Raw genomic sequence first — 17,578 nt, 5'->3', positions numbered from 1 at the left:
ATTTGTAACATCATATAGTCGGTGTAGTTTTAAGCTCCCTCTCCGCAGTCAGAGCTCCAAGCGGCTGCAGTTCCCAGCTTTGTTGCGATATATCTCTTTCGCCAGATTTTACGCATGACGGGATCAAGGCATATGTCAAAATCGATTGAACCTCGTTGACCTATGTACACATCTTGTCGATCTTGCTCACGAAGACTCTCCACATCGTAGCTCTCATCCCTCCTCGGATCTAACCACGCACTGATCCTCCCTGAGTAGCTTGATCTGCGGCTTCTGCGTCGTGCATTCTCCCTGTCTTTGAGTTGTAGTACTCGTTCCTGTATTTCAAATGGTCAGGATACACTCCCTAGCAAATAGGCCCTCCGTTTTCATTCTGACCCGAATATTCGTAGCTCCGGGAAACTCACTTTTCGACAGCCCAATTCAAAGCCAGATATGCGAGCGCAAAAGGCGGTAGGACGTAAAGAGCCTGAGCTCTGCATCTCCGCCAGGTATTGAAGACTGCCGCATTGAGTGTGCCGGCAAGAGGACGTTGGCGGTTGGCGGAGATGGAGTAGGTTGTTATGCCCTTTTGTGTCTGAGATCCTGGTTACCATGGACGTTAGCCATCTGCGCAGGTTCATGTGCTATTGCCATTTGGCCAGGGAGGATAGGTTGTTGCCCTCGCGGTCACGAAAGCATTGCCGGAGAACGGGAATCTTGCAAAACAGCGTACCTAAATTGCCCCAGGGACCGAGGTACCTGTAATATAACATTAGTCAAAGATGACGTTCAGCTACTGAGAGAGATCGGTGAATTGTAATATGTTTTCGGATGAGGTGAGAGAGTACATACTGGCCATGCTTCGTGTCCAACGGTGCGCTTCCTCCTGCCATGGTAGGCAATGGAGCAGAAGGTAAGACAGTAAAAGAAATGTAGCTCTTATGGTGGAGGTTGATGTATTAGGTGATCGGAAGTGATGGGTGAATAAAGAGTTGCTTTCATGGTGCCAAGTAACTTCGAGATGGCGCTAAACCGCATTGAATCTCGATATTTTCCGACCAAAGCTCACCTGCAGCACTACCATCCTCCGCAGATTCTAGAAATATCTGCATCTTGAATCCTCCACTATGGCCAACACCCTTAGCACAATCTACAGATGGGCCGTCCCTGTTGCCATCGGCGGTGCCTTCGTCCAAGCCTCCATGTACGATGTCAAAGGCGGCACTCGCGCAGTAATATTCGACCGTCTGTCAGGAGTCAAAGAGACCGTCGTCAACGAAGGCACACATTTCCTGATCCCTTGGCTGCAGAAATCCATCATTTACGATGTCCGCACCAAACCCAGGAATATCTCAACCACGACCGGGAGCAAGGATTTGCAGATGGTCAGCTTGACGTTGAGGGTCCTGCATAGACCAGAAGTCCCGAACTTGCCAAAGATATACCAGGTACGATCATATTTCCGCCTTCCAACACAAGCATTCCGTCTACATTTTGTACCGTACGCTGACATATTTCTGTACCTAGTCCCTCGGACTCGACTACGACGAGCGCGTCCTCCCCTCCATCGGCAACGAAGTCCTCAAATCCATCGTCGCCCAATTCGACGCCGCCGAACTGATCACGCAACGAGAATCCGTCTCCGCCCGCATACGCACCGACCTTCTCAAACGCGCTTCCGAATTCAACATCGCCCTCGAAGACGTCTCCATCACGCACATGACCTTCGGCAAAGAATTCACCCGGGCCGTCGAGCAGAAGCAGATCGCGCAGCAAGATGCAGAGAGGAGTAGATTTATAGTGGAGAAGGCGGAGCAGGAGAGGCAGGCGAATGTGATTAGGGCGGAAGGGGAGGCCGAGAGCGCAGAGACGATTTCGAGGGCTGTGGCGAGGGCTGGGGATGGGTTGATCATGATTAGGAGGATCGAGGCGAGTAAGGAGATCGCGCAGACGTTGGCAGGAAATCCGAATGTGACATATTTGCCTGGTGGAGGGGAGGGTGGGGACAAGGGAGGGAAGGGGGCTGGGTTGCTGTTGGGACTGAGGTCGTGAGGATAAGGGAGCATGAGGTATCGATGCCGAAAACACTCGCGACGGTGAAGGCTCTGATGGGGCAGCCAAAGGGCTTGGTATCATGGCGAAAATACTGTAGCATAGCATGGAACTCCCCCTCGGGCTCTACTCCTTACAGTACTTCATGACTTGAGTCTACTTTAAATGGCCCAAGCACTCGTCGATTGGGGCACAACAACTTAGGGAGCACAAAAGCAGTTTCTGACCAAGTGACTAGCTAAGTATGCATGTTCCAATGTATAGCCATACTTTAATGCAGCTCTAGTATATTAAGCTTGGCCACCGGGTATCGCTGCAAATATTCCACACAGTCAAGAACGGTTTCCCAACGCCTGTCACCCCGGTCTTGGCGTCGAACGGTCTTGGATGATGCTGTACATGCTGACGCCAGATATCGATGCCCCGAAGTCATGCATAATATGACCGATCACCGCGTCATTGATGTTGTATTGTGCTCGGGTCCAGCTCTGAGAACGAATCTGAAAACTCCGTTCCACCCCTCTCGATGCGTTCCCTTTCCGTGAATGGGAAAGCCCTGTACGCCTTTGGAAATGCTGTAACGTATGCAGGAAAAGATACCTCCCCCTTAGTCCTCCCAAATCGTCTCCAAATCTAAATCACCCCTCCTCTCCGCCCCGCAAACACTCCATCTCTTCCTCTTGTCCCCTCTGCCTGTCCCTCTCACTCCGACATCAGAGCCAGCCCGTCTCCCAATACTTTCTTCACTCTGATCTTCTTGGTCAGCAGCAGCTTTCAGCCTAGCAATATTCTCAGCTTCCCGCTCCGCATCAGGCGAGTCGGGGATGGTCTCAAGTGATGATATGCTCGGAGAGCGAGAGCGCAATGATGTGGGCGTTGACGGGACCGAGCCGGAGGAGAAAGAGTAATTGGACGGGTATGCTTCATTGTATTGGCTAGCCGCCAACGAAGGAGTGGAAGTGGATGCGCGAAGTGAATGCTTCGAAGTGTTTGAAGAGAAAGCGGACAGCGAAATCTGGTGAAGCGGTGACGCAGGCCGTCGGCGGCTGCGAGGGAAAGTCTGGTAATTATTGTGTGATGGTGAGGGGGAAGCAGGCACGGAGTCGAGATCCACTGTTGCTCGGGGCGTCAGGTCTAATTCTGAATTCTCGGAGATGGTCAGGTCTATGTCTAGTTGGTTGCTGAAGCTGGAAAATGATTCGTCTGACTGCCTCCTCATGGGGCTGCGGTGTCGAAGAGGAGGTCCGAGAGGGCTGGATGGGCGAGGTATTATAGGACGACCTGTGGTGTTGGGGACTGGGGATGAATGTGCCCGGGTCATTTGTGGGGCACTGAGAGAGCCGCTTCCGGAAGACTTGGACCTTAGATGGCCTCGTGCGAAGGGTGAACGAGTGCGCGGCCGTAGCGGTAGGGACGATACGGAGAGATTTGAGAAGGGAGATGGGGCTGTAGGTGTGTCTGGGGCTGTGGCTCGTCGAGGAGTGTAGGGTCGAGAAAATTCGGTGGTAGGCAGAGCAGGCAAAGGTTTCGTGAGGTCTTCGACCTCTTCAATGACCTCCTCGACGGGTGGAGACATGACAATAGGTGGTTCTGAAAAGCGAGGAACCATGATGACTATAACCACCTAGCATGAAACGTGACTGCAGGGCGGTTAATAAGCCCATATCATCATGTCATGACCCTGCACCTGGATACCACATTGCGTTGGAATGTTTAGTTGGCGGGGTTCGTGGTGGGGTGGAAGCATGGAAGCATGGAATGTTAAAAAACTGGTCAGAATATGATGTTTGAAAGATGCTACTCGCAGTCTTTGAAGGTATCGAGGAGTGAGTGTGCTATTTATTGAGTGTCGTGTTATTCATTTGGGAGAATCAGAGTCACCACTTGCAGTAGAACCCTTGTTCTTCTTCTTCTAGATCTCTTGGCCAAGTCTACTCTAGGGCTGCATTGGGGCGGCTTTCTCCCCTAAAATGCTGCCGCTGCCGCTCCAAGCACCCTGCCCTACTACTCAATTAAGAGTCCATTTTGCGTGGCTTGCACCGTTAGCATAGGCTAGGAACTCGTCCATATTTGATTGGTGAGAAGATAGAGAACTCCAAGTGAATAGATACCACATGGTCCATTAATGTGGATGATATATCTGCCTAGCTAGGGTATATGCGTGCGCCTCTTTTGTGTACTAAAGACTTTTTCTGGACGAAAGCATACAAAGAGCACCGAGTCCGGCAGGCCGAGATGAGACATGCCACAAGACGCCTATAATACAAACGCCAAATCCGGGTCTAGGGACCAAAAGATGGAAGCAAACGTGAGCTCCAAATTGTCTGTCTGTTAAAGGACCAAGGGATATCATAGGCCCGAGTAACGCATCACTCGTCACCAACGGGCACACCATCAACGATTTCATCGATGGCCTCTTCAGTATTCTTAGCCTGTGCCTTGGAGGCTTTGCTCATCTCTCGCTTGATGCCATGATTCACGGCATCAAGGACGTTGTTGACCGTTATTCTTGGCGTGTACCGTGGCTTCGTTCCCTCTTTGAATACGCCCGTCCGCACAAGTATCGAGTACCAGTCATTTTCGGACAGCTTAGATTCGTTGAACTCGTTGGTACCGCGAATGTCCGATTCGGGTGTATCGCCAACAAAGTAGACAGTTTCTGGCGGCTTGTTGATACCGTGAGTGTCTTTGCGCCATTGTTGGAGTAACCGTGTGGCAAACTGGAATGTGCCAAGCTGGGGCTTGCCGAACGCTGTCGATACCAGGTCTTTGCCTGTGATGCTTTTGTAGATCGCTTCTAACGAGGAGCGGAGGGCGCCCATGCCAAGGCGTGTGTGTTCGTGGGCAGCAGACCATATCAGGTCATTATGGGAAAAGTAGATTGGCGGACCTTCATCGTAGTTCTCGGAGCTCGTGCCAAGCCGGCCATTCTTGGATGTAAGTAGATCAATGATGATTTGCTGATCGTCCCCCCAGTGACGACTATCCGCAAAGACAAAGATAGCCTCGATTTCGGTTTCGCCAAAGTTGCGGACTCGTGAGTTCTGTGTCTCCTGGTCGGTGAGCCTTCGGAATGGAGTCGTTCTGTCGTTGTCTTTCATGATATCGCCTGGAGTGACCACATCTCTGAAGCCATAGCCTTCTGCCACAAGGCGGCACTTCTCGCCTTCTCCTCCCACAACAAGGACTGTCTTGTACTTCTGTGCCATCTCTCTCATAGGTGTGTGACCACAGATGAATTGTCCGGGAGAGATCTCGAGTTCCAACTGTCTGCTCAGGTCTACACACCGTTCCTGCTCCGTCTTTCCACCGCCGTTCGTGAGGAAGATGTAGGGACTACCGAGAGTCAGCAAAGACTGCTTGAGTGATACACGGCGTATAGACTTACACTTTGATGCCGTACTCGTTCTGACCGTTCAAGACTTTCATAGCTTCAACTGCCTCTGGTATTGGCTTTCCACCACGTATGAGGACTCCATCAATATCGAAGGCGAATGCGTAGCTATCTGTAGTCGTTGTCTCTGGAGGCGTGCTAGGTGTGACTACACCGTCGCCTGAATCGAGATCCTTGAGACGGTGTTTGGCCAGCTCAAGGGCAGCAGCTGTTTCGTGAGCATTGCTGGGAGAATCCATATGCTTAGGTGGTACAACAACATGTGGTCCAATGTTCAAGCCCTTGAAATCGGCAGTCGCCGAAGAGAGGCGACGCACTGTTGGTCGTGGTTGCGGTGAGAGGAGATCTTTCCCGTCTGTCATTCTTGATGCCTCTCGTTGGGAAGAAGACTCCCAAAGCTGGGGTTTTGAGGCATCCAAGGGCTTAGTGCCCTGCTCGTTCCACAGCTCCATGGCTCAGTAGATGGGTATACAATCAAAGAGCGAAGACGGCTGGGTGCGTGGGTCGATGTCGAGACCTGGGAATGAAAGGACGAGAGATGGGTCAAGATCAAGAGAGTGGATTAGGGGTCAGCCCACGTTCCTGGGTATCGTATCAAAGGGTGTTGGTGTGAAAAGCGGTAGGGTCAATGGTATATGGTTTTATGGCTTTAAAGTATCTGAGTGTTGCTAATATTTTCTATCAGGTGGATATGAGCAAATTTATAAATCGCCAACGACCATTGCGCGATAATCGCCTCGGTCCTTCAGCATGTGACGTGCCAGTACAAGCTCGGTGTATTCTGCAAGAGCGATGATAGTGCTTAGGCACTTCGGACCTATACCAGCACAGTTGGAGAGAGTCATGGTCGAAATCGACCAATGAAAGCATGTTGGACGGTGGCTAGACGATGGGCGAAATCGGCAACATGGATGCTAGGAAGTCTGGGGAAGTCTGGTTGGTTGAGTAAAAGAGAGGGAATTTCCAGTGCTCCGGCAAAGCTTGTCGTTGAGTTGATGGTTGAGTCAAAAATTACAAAATTCTAGGACTCTAGAGTAAGCTCTAGGTAGATAAGCTTGCGGGCTTTTCATTTTCAAGCCGAGGGGGGCTGGTTGGGGTGCGGCGGGGCAAAAATTTATTCTCCGGAACCAGACGAGACGAGTTAGTTCATGTACTCTCTCTACGTCGTCGTGCATATGTTCATATGTCATGTCATGAGCCGTCATGAGGGAAATTCATCAAATATGAATTTCTCATTCACATCTTCCATGTTCCATAGTCCATAGTTCATGAATGGGGAGGCCCGAGCGACAATGAGGGAAAGTCATTGATCAGATGCTCACCCACACTAGCTGTGGTACTCTAGAGGAATTTCTGCCTACCTTCCTGTTCGACCAATAATAGTCTAAGCCATGCCACCTTCTCTGGCGACCGTAGGCGTTGCCTCTATCGGCGAGATGGGCGTAGGCATTGCGAGGCTCTTGAGCGCCCAGAACTATAGAGTATTGACAAATATCTCAGATAGAAGGTCAGCAGACATTATTCCCATACTCGTGGTTTCAGCCTTCTAAGATGCCACAAGTGAGTCAACCCGTCAGCGTGTCAAATCCGCTTCAATCGAGCTGGTAGACACGGATCAGGAGCTCGTTGCTCAAGCAGACTACATCCTGTCGATTGTTCCCCCCCGGGACGCTATCAGCACAGCCAAGAGGTTCACCGAAGCAGCAGCTGGACATGTCAGAGACCCGGAGCAAGAACCGCTCTTCTACATTGACCTTAATGCCATCAGTCCCAATGGAGCACGAACGCTGGAACTCCTCTTGAAGGACTACCCGATGATGAGATTCCTTGACGGTGGGGTATGTGAGTAGCACGCCATATAGTGATGTTTCATGTCCTAAAGCAGTTGAAAGATCATCGGAGGCGCCCCAAAATTCAAACCAGATGGTAACTGGACCAAACCCAGCATCGTCGTCTCCGGTCCTCACAGTCTCGATGACGCTCCTATCAGCGGCGCGCATCTTGCAAAAGTTCTCAATATCAAGCACATAGCCGACAAGATTGGTCCCGCCAGCGGATTGAAAATGTGTTTTGCATCCACCACCAAGGGCTTGACAGCAATCGCAATCCAATCATTCACCACAGCACACACCCTCGGGGTGCTCGACGACCTGCAAGCACATCTCAAAGACTACAGCCCCAAAACAGGAGAGCTTGCGGCCCAAGGATTGGTGGGTATGCCGCCCAAAGCGTACAGATGGGTTGATGAGATGAAGGAGATTGCAGAGACTTTTCGTACCGAAGGAGGATTTGAGACAAACTTGTTCGATGGGGTTAGTGAAGTCTTTAGATTTGTAGCAGATGAAACAAACCTAGGAAAGGAGAAGACGGAAGACAGGAGGGTGGGTAAGACACCGGAAGATGTTGCAAGGCTGGTGGGCCAGGGGTTGGAGAGGAAGAAGGAGAAAGTAGAGTAGTAGATTGGCTACACTCCAAGCCAAACAAAGAATTGTCTGTTGCAGTGTTGCTGCTTGTGGGAGAAGTTTGCGAGTACGAAACGTAGCAGCAACAGGCCTTTATGTATTGCCCACAAAAAGGTATTTAACCAATTGGAACCTCAGACATAATGGGATTTTTGGGTGTTGTTGCCCGTTTCGTGAGCCTAGTCTAGGAGAAAGCCACTCAGATCTTCAAAATCCAGCTTCGGGGCAAGCATGTAAATTCCGGCAAATTTGGCCGCGTCGACGCTGGTAGTCCCGGAGCCGATGTTCTTACAGCCCTCGACCTTCTTGTCTGCCTCATCTTGCGTGATTGCGCGTGGCTTGAAAGGCATGAAATAGGTCGTGTTAGCCGCTCCGAAATCCATCTCATCTTCGTTGGGCATCAGACGTAACAAACCTGCCAGAAGCCTTTCCACCTTCTGCTGTAGGATGGATCCTTCACGAGAGATCTCACGAATGATGGCCTTATACCCTTGGTCACAGTGAGACAGATGTGGTGGGCTAGGTGGGAAAGGATTTGGTGGCTGTCTTCTCCGCTCGTGGGGCGGGATGTATGACGAGCGTCGATGGGTGCCATGAAAATGTTCGGAACCATAAAAATGATGGCCAAGACCACGAATGCTGGCATTTGCTCCAATTGTAGTACCGGGTTCACTGGACGGTTGTGCTCTGCGGTGGTCGTTGGCATAAACGAGATCCATACCTGCACGATCTCGCTGGTAGTATCTGCCACCGCTTCGTGGGTCGTTACATCTAGAATTTCTGCCTCTAGCCATGGTTTGTTGCTGAACGATGCGATGCGATAGGATGGCTGAAATTCCAGCATACACCTAAGAGCAGGCAATCCAATATCAATGCTAGAAAGCTCAACGGGTTGGTATAAGCAACTTGACGCGTCATGAGCTCTACAGAGCAATTCCAGAAAGTCAATGAACCTCTCAGAAGCCCTTTGGCCATGGTCAACGAGACAGAGAGCCAAGTAATGCACGGTGAGCACTCCCCAAATCCCTCATGGCACGATGCGAACGGCTTTCAAAGGCCAACAAGCAGTATCCCAATCTCCATCACAGTCTTCTAACAGCTGCTGCACCCGGTTTTCCGTAGCCCATCCAAGATCTATTTCTACACCACGCAGTAGTTTTGGGACCACGTGTCTCTGGGCAGGGCATTGACCAGCCACGAATAATGGTTGTGTCTGATGGACCCGCACCGAAGATGGTTGACGAGACAAGGCAATACCACTAGCAGATTGTTAGTCAAGGGCATTAACAGCCATAACGACACATGCCACGTACCACATCTCGTAGCAATGGGAGACAATTTACTCTTCAATCAAGCGATAAGAATTCAGGCGACTAGCAATTGTACTTTGACGCATGGTTGTCTCGTGTGATTTTTCGACGAGTAGAAGGATCTGAGCCATGTGATAGTGCTGCATCATTGCTCCGCACTGACAATTATACAGAGTCAGCATGTCCTACACACGGCAATATTGCAAGTCCCGAGACAGATCTGGGAAGCAGAGTGAGAAGGAGGCCCTTTCATGCCACTTTGGAAGTTGAGTCGAAAGATCAGTCAGAAGGCTAATCAAGTCTCCCTATCCAGATTAGAGTCCAGGCTAAGACGGAAATATTACGAAATAACGTACCATTCCGTTGGTATCCCAGACTTCGTAGAAGATTCGATGGTTGGTTTGGTCAAGTCCTTTGGGATCTACAGTCATGTTTCGAGATGACCTGATTCACGTCGATAGCTGGAACGTTGCCGGAAGACCCTAGAACCACACTTCAAATTCACGTGCAAAGCCCTTCCACTTTCCAAGCAGTGATTTCTGCGACTTCTCATACTCTCCACCTCGTCTTTCTGAAGTTGTTCGGACCGATCTCTGGCTGGAAATGGGGCGAATCCCTCTCTTGGGACAAGAGCCAAACCAGGGCGTTGGATATCATGTCTTCTTTTATAGTGCTTTTCGCTTCAGGCATTCCGCTTTCCACTCTGCTGCTAGTAATTGTCGCATGCCCTGGCGACCCTCGGGCTCGTTCGCTCGGCAAAGGGCCCAAAACGAGCCAGATGCCAGGAGATAGGATAAGATTATTCTCGTCAATGGACCGGCCAGCTTCTCTCCAAAGGTCGAGATCATCGGTGTCAAGGCGGGTCCGGCACTCATTTATGAACTGCGGATCATTAGAATTATCATTTCTGTAAGACTATGATCAATACAGACTTACACGCTGCGAGATAATCTTGACGGGCAAAATTCCAGAAAGTCGCTAGGGGCATCATGCCCCCTTCGGCAATGTCCAGCCATTGTTTCGTACCATCAAGGGGATGCGACCACGTAGCACCAGTCGCACTGAAAAACTCCGTAAACGCATAGTATTGCTGTCTAGCATCTTACATGAGCCCTTGCCGAGAACATGTCTGGGCGTCTGAGTAACATACCGCAGCAACAACTACATCAGATCTTAGTCGAGCCGTTCCTACATGACTTGAATGGTGCCGTCCCTTTGATCATTGAATTGATCCAGCATATCTTGGAGACCCCTAGGTAGGCGCCGTATCATCCGGACTATTTGGCGAAGACTCGTTTCGATCTTGCTGCATTGCTTCCATTAGCAGAGCTATGCTCTTGTCGTAATGATACGCTCCCTCCCATCCCCAATCTATTGACGGGTCATCAAATACTTCCATCCTCGCCTCTTGTGAGCAATCGCCGCCGATGATGGCCTTCGCACCTTCTGCTCGACCTAGTTGGTTTGCTGCGCACGCACATGATGCATGCTTTAGAAGAGGATGAGAGCTCGCCTGCACTGGGACATGGGACCCGAAATAAGCGCCATGGTCAAAGAGGTCCATCCTTCCCAGCTCTTTAGTTTCAATGATCACTGAGAGCTGGTTAGTTTACACACCATTTACCCGGTGACTCGGAGAAATGCCTGAGTAGGTAGGCGACCTTATGCTCCGATTCAGCCTCGCCTTCTGCTCGTGGTTTCTGTGCGTTCTCCGTAGCTGTTCCGCTTGAATGTGGAGGAACTCTAATGGCTGGAGTCGACATCAAACTAGGATCTATTGGCGATTCCAGGGCATTTGGAGGATTCAAGAGGAAGTTGAGTTTGTTGCTTGAGGAAACAGTGTTTGGGGAAGGGATAGCAGGAGGGCCGTGTTCGTCATTAGGAGAGGTCGACTCGAAAGGACTGTCGAAATGACGTCTGTTCATTGATATCGGATAAGGTATCATATTTGCTTCGGGAGGAGCATACAACGCAGCGGCGGACAGGGCCTCAAGGCCGTGGGGATGGATTTGGGCAGCCTGATCTGGTAATTGATGGTCAATGTTCCATTGATCCTGTTGTTGCTGAGCATATGGCAGTTGGATTTGTGTAGACATCATTGCTTCGAGGTCTGGCGTCCCAGGGTCTGTGTAAGGGTTGGATGTATTGTAGAAAGTGACTGCGAAAGACGATGAGCATGGCGTAGCCAAGATTCTGACTGCGCAAAATACTTACGTTGCTTCGGAATATCCACCCACACGGTTTTGTCATTGAAGGTGTTTTTGTAGGCATAGAATCCACTGAGGGGAGGGTTGCGCTCTGACCAGGAACCGTCCTCGTTTGCATTCATGGAAGCATTGTGTTGGTGACGAAAGGTAAGACCGGAACTTGGTTGGCATTGGCGGTTTGCTTTGGTACATTGACCGCAGATGGGTTTTTGCTCATCACACTTGAGCTTCCTTTGACGGCAAGTCAAGCTGTTTGGGCATCAGTTGACAGTCGAGGTGCACCGGTGGACTAGGGCAAACGCACCAGCCAGTCCGAGACCTCATCCTTGTGGAACAATGGCTACGACGCCTCTTTGAAGTTGAATGGCAATATCATGTCGAGTACATAATGGTGAACGAGAAGTGAAACAGGAAGGATGTGAGGGGGAGGTGATTTTATTATCGGGTTGACCTCCAAGGCTCTAAAATCGAAGTTGTAGTTGAGTTTGAATTTTGTGTTCCATAGTACTTTATGTGGCAAAGAATTAAGGAGGAGGGTCCGAGATCGCCAGACCCTCCTGCTTTTATTTTGAGCGTCGCATTTCATTTCTTACAGCGCTTGGACTGTTCCTTCCATTGACAGAACTTCAACACTGGGTGCTGGCAAATTATACAGGTATGATCACAACTCTATGTCCAAGAACTGTATGCAGTAAATACCAGCCTGCCAAACCCCACCCCAATCCTGTGCCCTCAAGCACCTATATAAAGCAAACAAGACTCCATTACTTGATCTCTCTCTCCTCCGACAAAACAGTCGTAATCATACATACAAGGCTTGCGCCAGTGGTCTTTCGTAAATGCATGGGATGAATGCACCGCTCAAATCGCAGGAAATCGCTCGACAATTCGCTCCGATGTTGCCAATGGGAAATGCATCGTCAAGCCATAACCAATGAAATCGTTTCTCATGTCGTGATTAAGGTCGGACTCTTACACCTTCTGTTGTCTTTGACGTAGATCCGGGCTGGCTTTTAAGGGTCTACCGGCTTTTGAGCGTAGCACAGCAACAGCTTGAACCCAGTTCCTCTTTTCTCACACTCCTGCAGGAGTGCCTCGTCATTCCATATGCTTCTCTCCAAACCTCCGTAAGGTAATGTAATCATCTCATAACACCTTGTGAACCACCATCTTCCCACTATAGCAAGACTCTTCGCGAGACCTCCGTCTCCCTGGCCAGAAGGCTCCTTACGCAAGTCTCCCAGCGTGCCGCTGTTCTCGTCTAACGACCCAGGTCGAAACCGAGACCTCGATACGTGGCCAGCGACAGGTACGTTCAGCACGCAACGATTAAGATTTTCGAACCCGCTCTGCTTCACCATTTTCTGTAGACTGTCTGACAACGGCCTCAGGTCCAACTCTGGTTGAGAAACTGCCATTCTGTACTTGAGCTCACCAAGGGTTCTTCTGGCTCGGTTGCCCATGTTTACCATATCTATGTCTAGAATACTCATTTCGAGATAACCTCCGGGACGGAGCACTCGCATGCACTCTGAAATTGAGTTGAGGTACGCATCCTCCGACGTTGCAGCTGGGAAGCGGAAGACAGCAGCTGTGAAGGATCCTGTTTCAAATGGAAACGGTGTTTTGATATCAACATGCTGGACTTGATGATAATTCTTGGGGAGCTGAAGTGCTCCAATTTGCGGCGGGCTGGCAGGTTTAGGACTCAGGTTGAAAATGTCAACGTCCACGTAAGTCTCGGCGCAGTAGAAGGACCAATCGTCGTTACCAAGTCCATCAAGCACTAGGACTCGATCTTTGTGATTGCGCTTTGCCTCGACAAGAGCTGGACTGAACAAGACCCTATCAAAAGAAAGCCAGCGACTGGTCATAAGCGCATCGAATCTCAAGCTACTCTGGACGATAGGTCCCGTGTGAGTCTTTGCAGATACAGGAGGGGTGCTTGTCTTCTTCTGCCTGTTCTCACGGCCGCCAAGCCAATTGGGGTCAGACTCAATCGAGCTCGTGCTATACCGACTGCCACTGGACAAGCTCCGTCGCCTGTTGATCGCACCGGATCTATTCTGATCGCCATACCCTGCCGACAGATCGGAGATAGTCACCGGAGTTGCGGGTCGTCCAGAACCACTGAGCTTTGACCTATCTGGAGGACTAGGTAAAGGTCTTGTTGGTGCCGATATACCAGGATATGTTGCTGACACTCTCTTCTCAATGCTGCTCGATGAACCCGTTCCCGAGGATACCTTCCGAATATGAAGAGGCTCAGGTGCCCACCCACCTTTTCGTAGGATTGTTTTAAGGGGGTTTTTAGACTCTTCGGCCAATGGGGCGGGAGACTCAACGGTGTCAAGGAATTCGTTGTATTCGTTCCAGACCTCATCTTCATCAGGAGCAGTACCCGGCTCGGGAACAATAGCGGTCGTCCCAACGAGGCTTAAGATTCCGGAGCTGCTTGAGCCCGACACTTCGGATTCAATCCTTGGCGGAAAGGCTAAGAACTCGTCTTTATCAATTCTATAGAAGCCTTCGCTGGGTTTCACAGGGGCACTGGCTGGTTTGGCAGAGTCTTGGTCACCCCAAGTATTGGAGGGGATGAATTCGGTCAGTATTCCTAGACGCGGTCGCTCAACGTGGTTTTGTGCTCCTATTTCTGGAACCGTTGTGGGGGCTTCGTTGACAATAGAGGGACGTCGTGCAAAAGGCCGAGAGAAAGACTGAGGGGGCGGCTTGTGTGGACGATCACGCTTTGAGACGACTCTGGGAATGCGGCCAACTTGCTGCAATCGAGGTTTCTTAGGCTCGGGGAGTGGAACAGGTCGGACTTCCCTCGCAGCTGCAGTTGTGGCCTCAGGCGGGCGGAGAATGACACTGGGCGTGAGTGGAACTCGAAGGTTGGGGGATTCTGCGATCAACCTCGGAGGTGAAGGCAAAAGCGTGGAAAGCCTGTGGTCTCGCTGCGGAGAAATGTCTTGGGCGCTCAGAGAAGCCGGTACTCCACTATGGATAGTGTTAAGTCGATTCCTCTCTGCTGATTGTATAACACCCATCTCGTTTGAGACTTCTTGCTCGCTGCCGTCAAGCAGCGCGTAGAATGCGACAGATCGAGATTTCGGAAGGCTCGATACCGTTGCTGGGAGCTCTCTGACACTGGTCTGATCGTTACTTGATGGCGGCGCGATGGCTTCTACTCGCGTTCTTGGGGAAGCTTGTGCCCTCTGGAAAAAGGCCCATTTTTTTGGAGATCTTGATCTTGCACGACCCTCAGGATTCTGTGATTTGAGCCAATTGCCCTCACGCCTTTCAATTATGTTATCGTTAAGTTGAAGCGTACCATCTGTCCGAATAAGAATGGACTGAAGGTCATCGTGGCTCTCCATGCTAGGAGAGGCCGCAACAGCCCGTGTGTCGATTGGTGCGGGAATCTTCATTACTTCGACCGCTTTTCCAAACAATTGTGATCGATGCGCCGAGCGCCGCGCCGCCAATGTTGGCTCCCCGTATGACGAACCCACGTACCCTTCCTCCTGCTGCTTCATTCGGTATTCTGGGTTATCCTTCCTGTCAGGTAGCCTTCGATGGTCTCTGCGGAGGTAGTGCATATTGGCGAGCTCTCTACCTGGGGTTTCGCTGCGCATAAGCATCTGGCGTGAAAGCGGCTCACTTGTTCCATCAAGACTTTCACTTGACGTCATGGCCGCTGCACTTTCTCCACTGCTCGTAGGGTGATGTACTGAAGCCAAAGTACGACCGTCGATCGCTTGACCGCCTCCAGTCATGACTACAGGTGCGAGTCTTTCCCGTAGGAATTCGTCCATCTCATGGTCATCCCGGCTCGTAAAACTGCTTTTTCGACTGATGGACGTACGTCCAGCACTGTTGGTACTTGTTGACCGACCTCTGCTGGCGCTGGTACTGATACTGCCACTTCGGCCTCGTCGCGCATATTTTCCATAGCCTTCGTGGCCAGTCCCCGCAGCTGGACCCTTCTTTGCAGCCTTTTCGGGATTCTCGAAAGCTGCGGTGTCCAACGGCGACCTTGTGCGCTTCATAAAAAACCCAAATCGAGAAGAGGACTTGCTGGAGCTGGCACTCAGCGGACTAGGATCTTTCGTGGATGGGACACCACCAACATTAGTCTCCACCAACGGTAGAGCTTGCGGTTTTGAGGGTTCGCTACGAATCGGTCGAAGAGGATTTGTAACGACCGGATTTGGTGATGGCATTCGGGATGGTCTCGCGGACATCGAGGACGCATTAGATGGAAAGCGGCCCAATGCAGTACGACTCGTATTTGTACCAACCGCCCTTTCGCTGCTTGGGACGTCTCTATCCAAAATAATACGGGTTTTGGTACCCTGCAAGAGGTCGAGCGTGTCGTTAAGATCAAGACTTGGAGTCCCTTCTCGACTCGGCCTGGGAGGTGGCGTTCGGGACCAATTGTGTCGGTATGAGTCGTTTTGTGCGACAAAAGATTCACCGTGGGGCCTTTGCAGTCCCACAGCATCATATGAACGTAGATCTGGCGCACCTTTAATAAACTCCCGCCTTCTACCGTGGTCTTTAAGAGGTGATGGTCCTAACCTCATGGACGACTGCCGTACAGGAGGACTGGGAGGGATAGGAGTTGACCGGTTTGAGGTTGAATGAACTTGAGAGCCGTCACGCCTATCAGTGCCTTTGACAGTAGATGAAGACGACGAAGAGGTCAAGGATTCTCGCACCGCTGTGAGGCCTCGACTCCGCGAGATATTGGAGTCCTCTTGCAGCGGAACGCCTGGAAATTTCCGTCTTGTCACAGGTGGGCGGCTCCGGGTTGGACTAAGCTGCTTTCTGCCTATGGGAGCCTTGATTGGGGTCGAGACCCCCGGCGACTGCGATGACATGGATGTAGGTGTGGAAGTCCTACTGAAGGCGCCAGGCGATTCGGAGCGGCGAGTAGACGAGCCGCTATCAGCGAAGGTAGGAGTCGGAGGAGGCAAATTTTGTGTGGACAAAGCCTCTGGGGTGTTGCGAGTGTTGTAGCTGGCCATTCGAGAGCTCGAAGTAGCCAACTCCGAGCTTTGGCCCAGAGCTGGTGTGCTGGACACAGCGGGCACGGCGATTCCAAAGACAGATCCAGGAAAAGCGTCCCTGTAGCCTCCAGGCGAACTGACAGTCTGTAGCGGATTTGTTGATGGCGTTGGTTCGTATGAAGAAGCCGAGGAATCAGTACGAGCATATTGGCCGTGCTGCACTATTGGGGCCTTACGCCTCAAAATGTTGCGAACCTGCTTCCCCGACTTAGGCGCAGGTATCCCAGGAGATTGAGTCAAGGTTGAGATCCCCAATCCCGCATTCCGCGCCGGCTCAGCTATTGTCCTTGTTCCCGGCTCGCTTCTTGTGGTGGCGACACGGAGCGAGCTCTGCGATTTGCTGGTTGAAGTGTTAGAGGATGTTGCGATATTCGAGGACGAAGAATCGACTTTTGGCCGAATGTGTTTGCTGCGAGAAAAAAAAGAGGAAGAATGCGTCGGCATTTTCGAGGAATTGGATGCTGAAGACGCTATGGGCGGTCTTGGTGATGGGCCCACTGGTGTCTTCTCCTTTGACTCTGCTTTGCCTGATTGCTTCGCAGACTTGAAGCCAAATGCTCCCCGCGAAGCCATTGTTGCTGCTTGGCTCGCGAAGCACTCGAACAAACTACAGCGATGGAGGACATGAGCGATATATGTGACAGCCAGCGATCATTTCATATGGACTAGGGTCCGCGATGCCTTTGTAGCACAGTCAGTATATGGTCAAAAAAAGGTACGCCAAGGCGGTGGACTGATAGCACGTGCCTCAAAAAGTTTACATGGCATTCGATATGAGTATTCGGATGAAGATGTGAGATGAGGATCCCGTGACATTCACGTGCTTAGATCAATGACACGACCGTTGCCTTTTGTCCTTTTTTGCGCGCAGGCGTAAAATATTTCTCGATGCCAGCTCAGAGCCACTAAAGTCGCACAGCCTCACAGCCACATGTACAACGAACGGGACACCCCGAAATAGGAACAAGTTGCGGTGAAGAAGACAGGCGGTCGATGAACAAGGCAGATTTGTTGTTGAATAATATATATGGTTATCGAAAAGAAAAGATATGAAAAATAATCGAATAAAACATATGAATGAAAAGATAAGAAGATC

At 50.9% G+C, this 17,578-nt stretch overlaps 9 protein-coding genes across 9 annotated transcripts; 2 read left to right on the top strand and 7 right to left on the bottom strand.

Moving 5' to 3' along the window:
- Positions 1 to 229: 229 nt before the first annotated feature.
- On the bottom strand, positions 230 to 875 carry HO173_001135 (uncharacterized protein; the record flags this gene model as incomplete). The annotated part of the gene is made up of 4 exons (XM_037303079.1): positions 230 to 317; positions 408 to 585; positions 716 to 741; positions 835 to 875. The coding sequence occupies 4 exons, from the start codon at positions 873 to 875 to the stop codon at positions 230 to 232; spliced, it is 333 nt and encodes a 110-aa protein (XP_037169726.1).
- Positions 876 to 1,109: 234 nt separating this feature from the next.
- On the top strand, positions 1,110 to 2,034 carry HO173_001134 (uncharacterized protein; the record flags this gene model as incomplete). The annotated part of the gene is made up of 2 exons (XM_037303078.1): positions 1,110 to 1,430; positions 1,510 to 2,034. 2 exons carry the CDS (start codon positions 1,110 to 1,112, stop codon positions 2,032 to 2,034), a joined length of 846 nt encoding a protein of 281 aa, XP_037169725.1.
- Positions 2,035 to 2,641: 607 nt separating this feature from the next.
- Positions 2,642 to 3,643, bottom strand: HO173_001133 (uncharacterized protein; the record flags this gene model as incomplete). The annotated part of the gene is made up of 1 exon (XM_037303077.1): positions 2,642 to 3,643. The coding sequence occupies one exon, from the start codon at positions 3,641 to 3,643 to the stop codon at positions 2,642 to 2,644; it is 1,002 nt and encodes a 333-aa protein (XP_037169724.1).
- A 760-nt stretch (positions 3,644 to 4,403) lies between these two features.
- HO173_001132 (uncharacterized protein) lies at positions 4,404 to 5,880 on the bottom strand (the record flags this gene model as incomplete). The annotated part of the gene is made up of 2 exons (XM_037303076.1): positions 4,404 to 5,370; positions 5,423 to 5,880. 2 exons carry the CDS (start codon positions 5,878 to 5,880, stop codon positions 4,404 to 4,406), a joined length of 1,425 nt encoding a protein of 474 aa, XP_037169723.1.
- A 939-nt stretch (positions 5,881 to 6,819) lies between these two features.
- On the top strand, positions 6,820 to 7,884 carry HO173_001131 (uncharacterized protein; the record flags this gene model as incomplete). The annotated part of the gene is made up of 3 exons (XM_037303075.1): positions 6,820 to 6,935; positions 6,990 to 7,266; positions 7,321 to 7,884. 3 exons carry the CDS (start codon positions 6,820 to 6,822, stop codon positions 7,882 to 7,884), a joined length of 957 nt encoding a protein of 318 aa, XP_037169722.1.
- A 185-nt stretch (positions 7,885 to 8,069) lies between these two features.
- On the bottom strand, positions 8,070 to 8,734 carry HO173_001130 (uncharacterized protein; the record flags this gene model as incomplete). The annotated part of the gene is made up of 2 exons (XM_037303074.1): positions 8,070 to 8,324; positions 8,390 to 8,734. The coding sequence occupies 2 exons, from the start codon at positions 8,732 to 8,734 to the stop codon at positions 8,070 to 8,072; spliced, it is 600 nt and encodes a 199-aa protein (XP_037169721.1).
- A 1,718-nt stretch (positions 8,735 to 10,452) lies between these two features.
- HO173_001129 (uncharacterized protein) lies at positions 10,453 to 10,764 on the bottom strand (the record flags this gene model as incomplete). The annotated part of the gene is made up of 1 exon (XM_037303073.1): positions 10,453 to 10,764. One exon carries the CDS (start codon positions 10,762 to 10,764, stop codon positions 10,453 to 10,455), a length of 312 nt encoding a protein of 103 aa, XP_037169720.1.
- Positions 10,765 to 10,804: 40 nt separating this feature from the next.
- Positions 10,805 to 11,731, bottom strand: HO173_001128 (uncharacterized protein; the record flags this gene model as incomplete). Its single annotated transcript, XM_037303072.1, has 3 exons — positions 10,805 to 11,358; positions 11,415 to 11,656; positions 11,712 to 11,731. 3 exons carry the CDS (start codon positions 11,729 to 11,731, stop codon positions 10,805 to 10,807), a joined length of 816 nt encoding a protein of 271 aa, XP_037169719.1.
- A 689-nt stretch (positions 11,732 to 12,420) lies between these two features.
- HO173_001127 (uncharacterized protein) lies at positions 12,421 to 17,055 on the bottom strand (the record flags this gene model as incomplete). Its single annotated transcript, XM_037303071.1, has 1 exon — positions 12,421 to 17,055. One exon carries the CDS (start codon positions 17,053 to 17,055, stop codon positions 12,421 to 12,423), a length of 4,635 nt encoding a protein of 1,544 aa, XP_037169718.1.
- Between the last annotated feature and the right edge of the window lie 523 nt (positions 17,056 to 17,578).

This window comes from Letharia columbiana (genome assembly GCF_014066305.1).
Source record: "Letharia columbiana isolate WasteWater2 chromosome Unknown Sc0000002_s0, whole genome shotgun sequence".
NCBI classification, from domain to species: Eukaryota; Fungi; Ascomycota; class Lecanoromycetes; order Lecanorales; family Parmeliaceae; genus Letharia; species Letharia columbiana.
The sequence above is the reverse complement of the archived record's forward strand: the minus strand, read 5'-3'. Positions and strand labels throughout refer to the sequence as shown.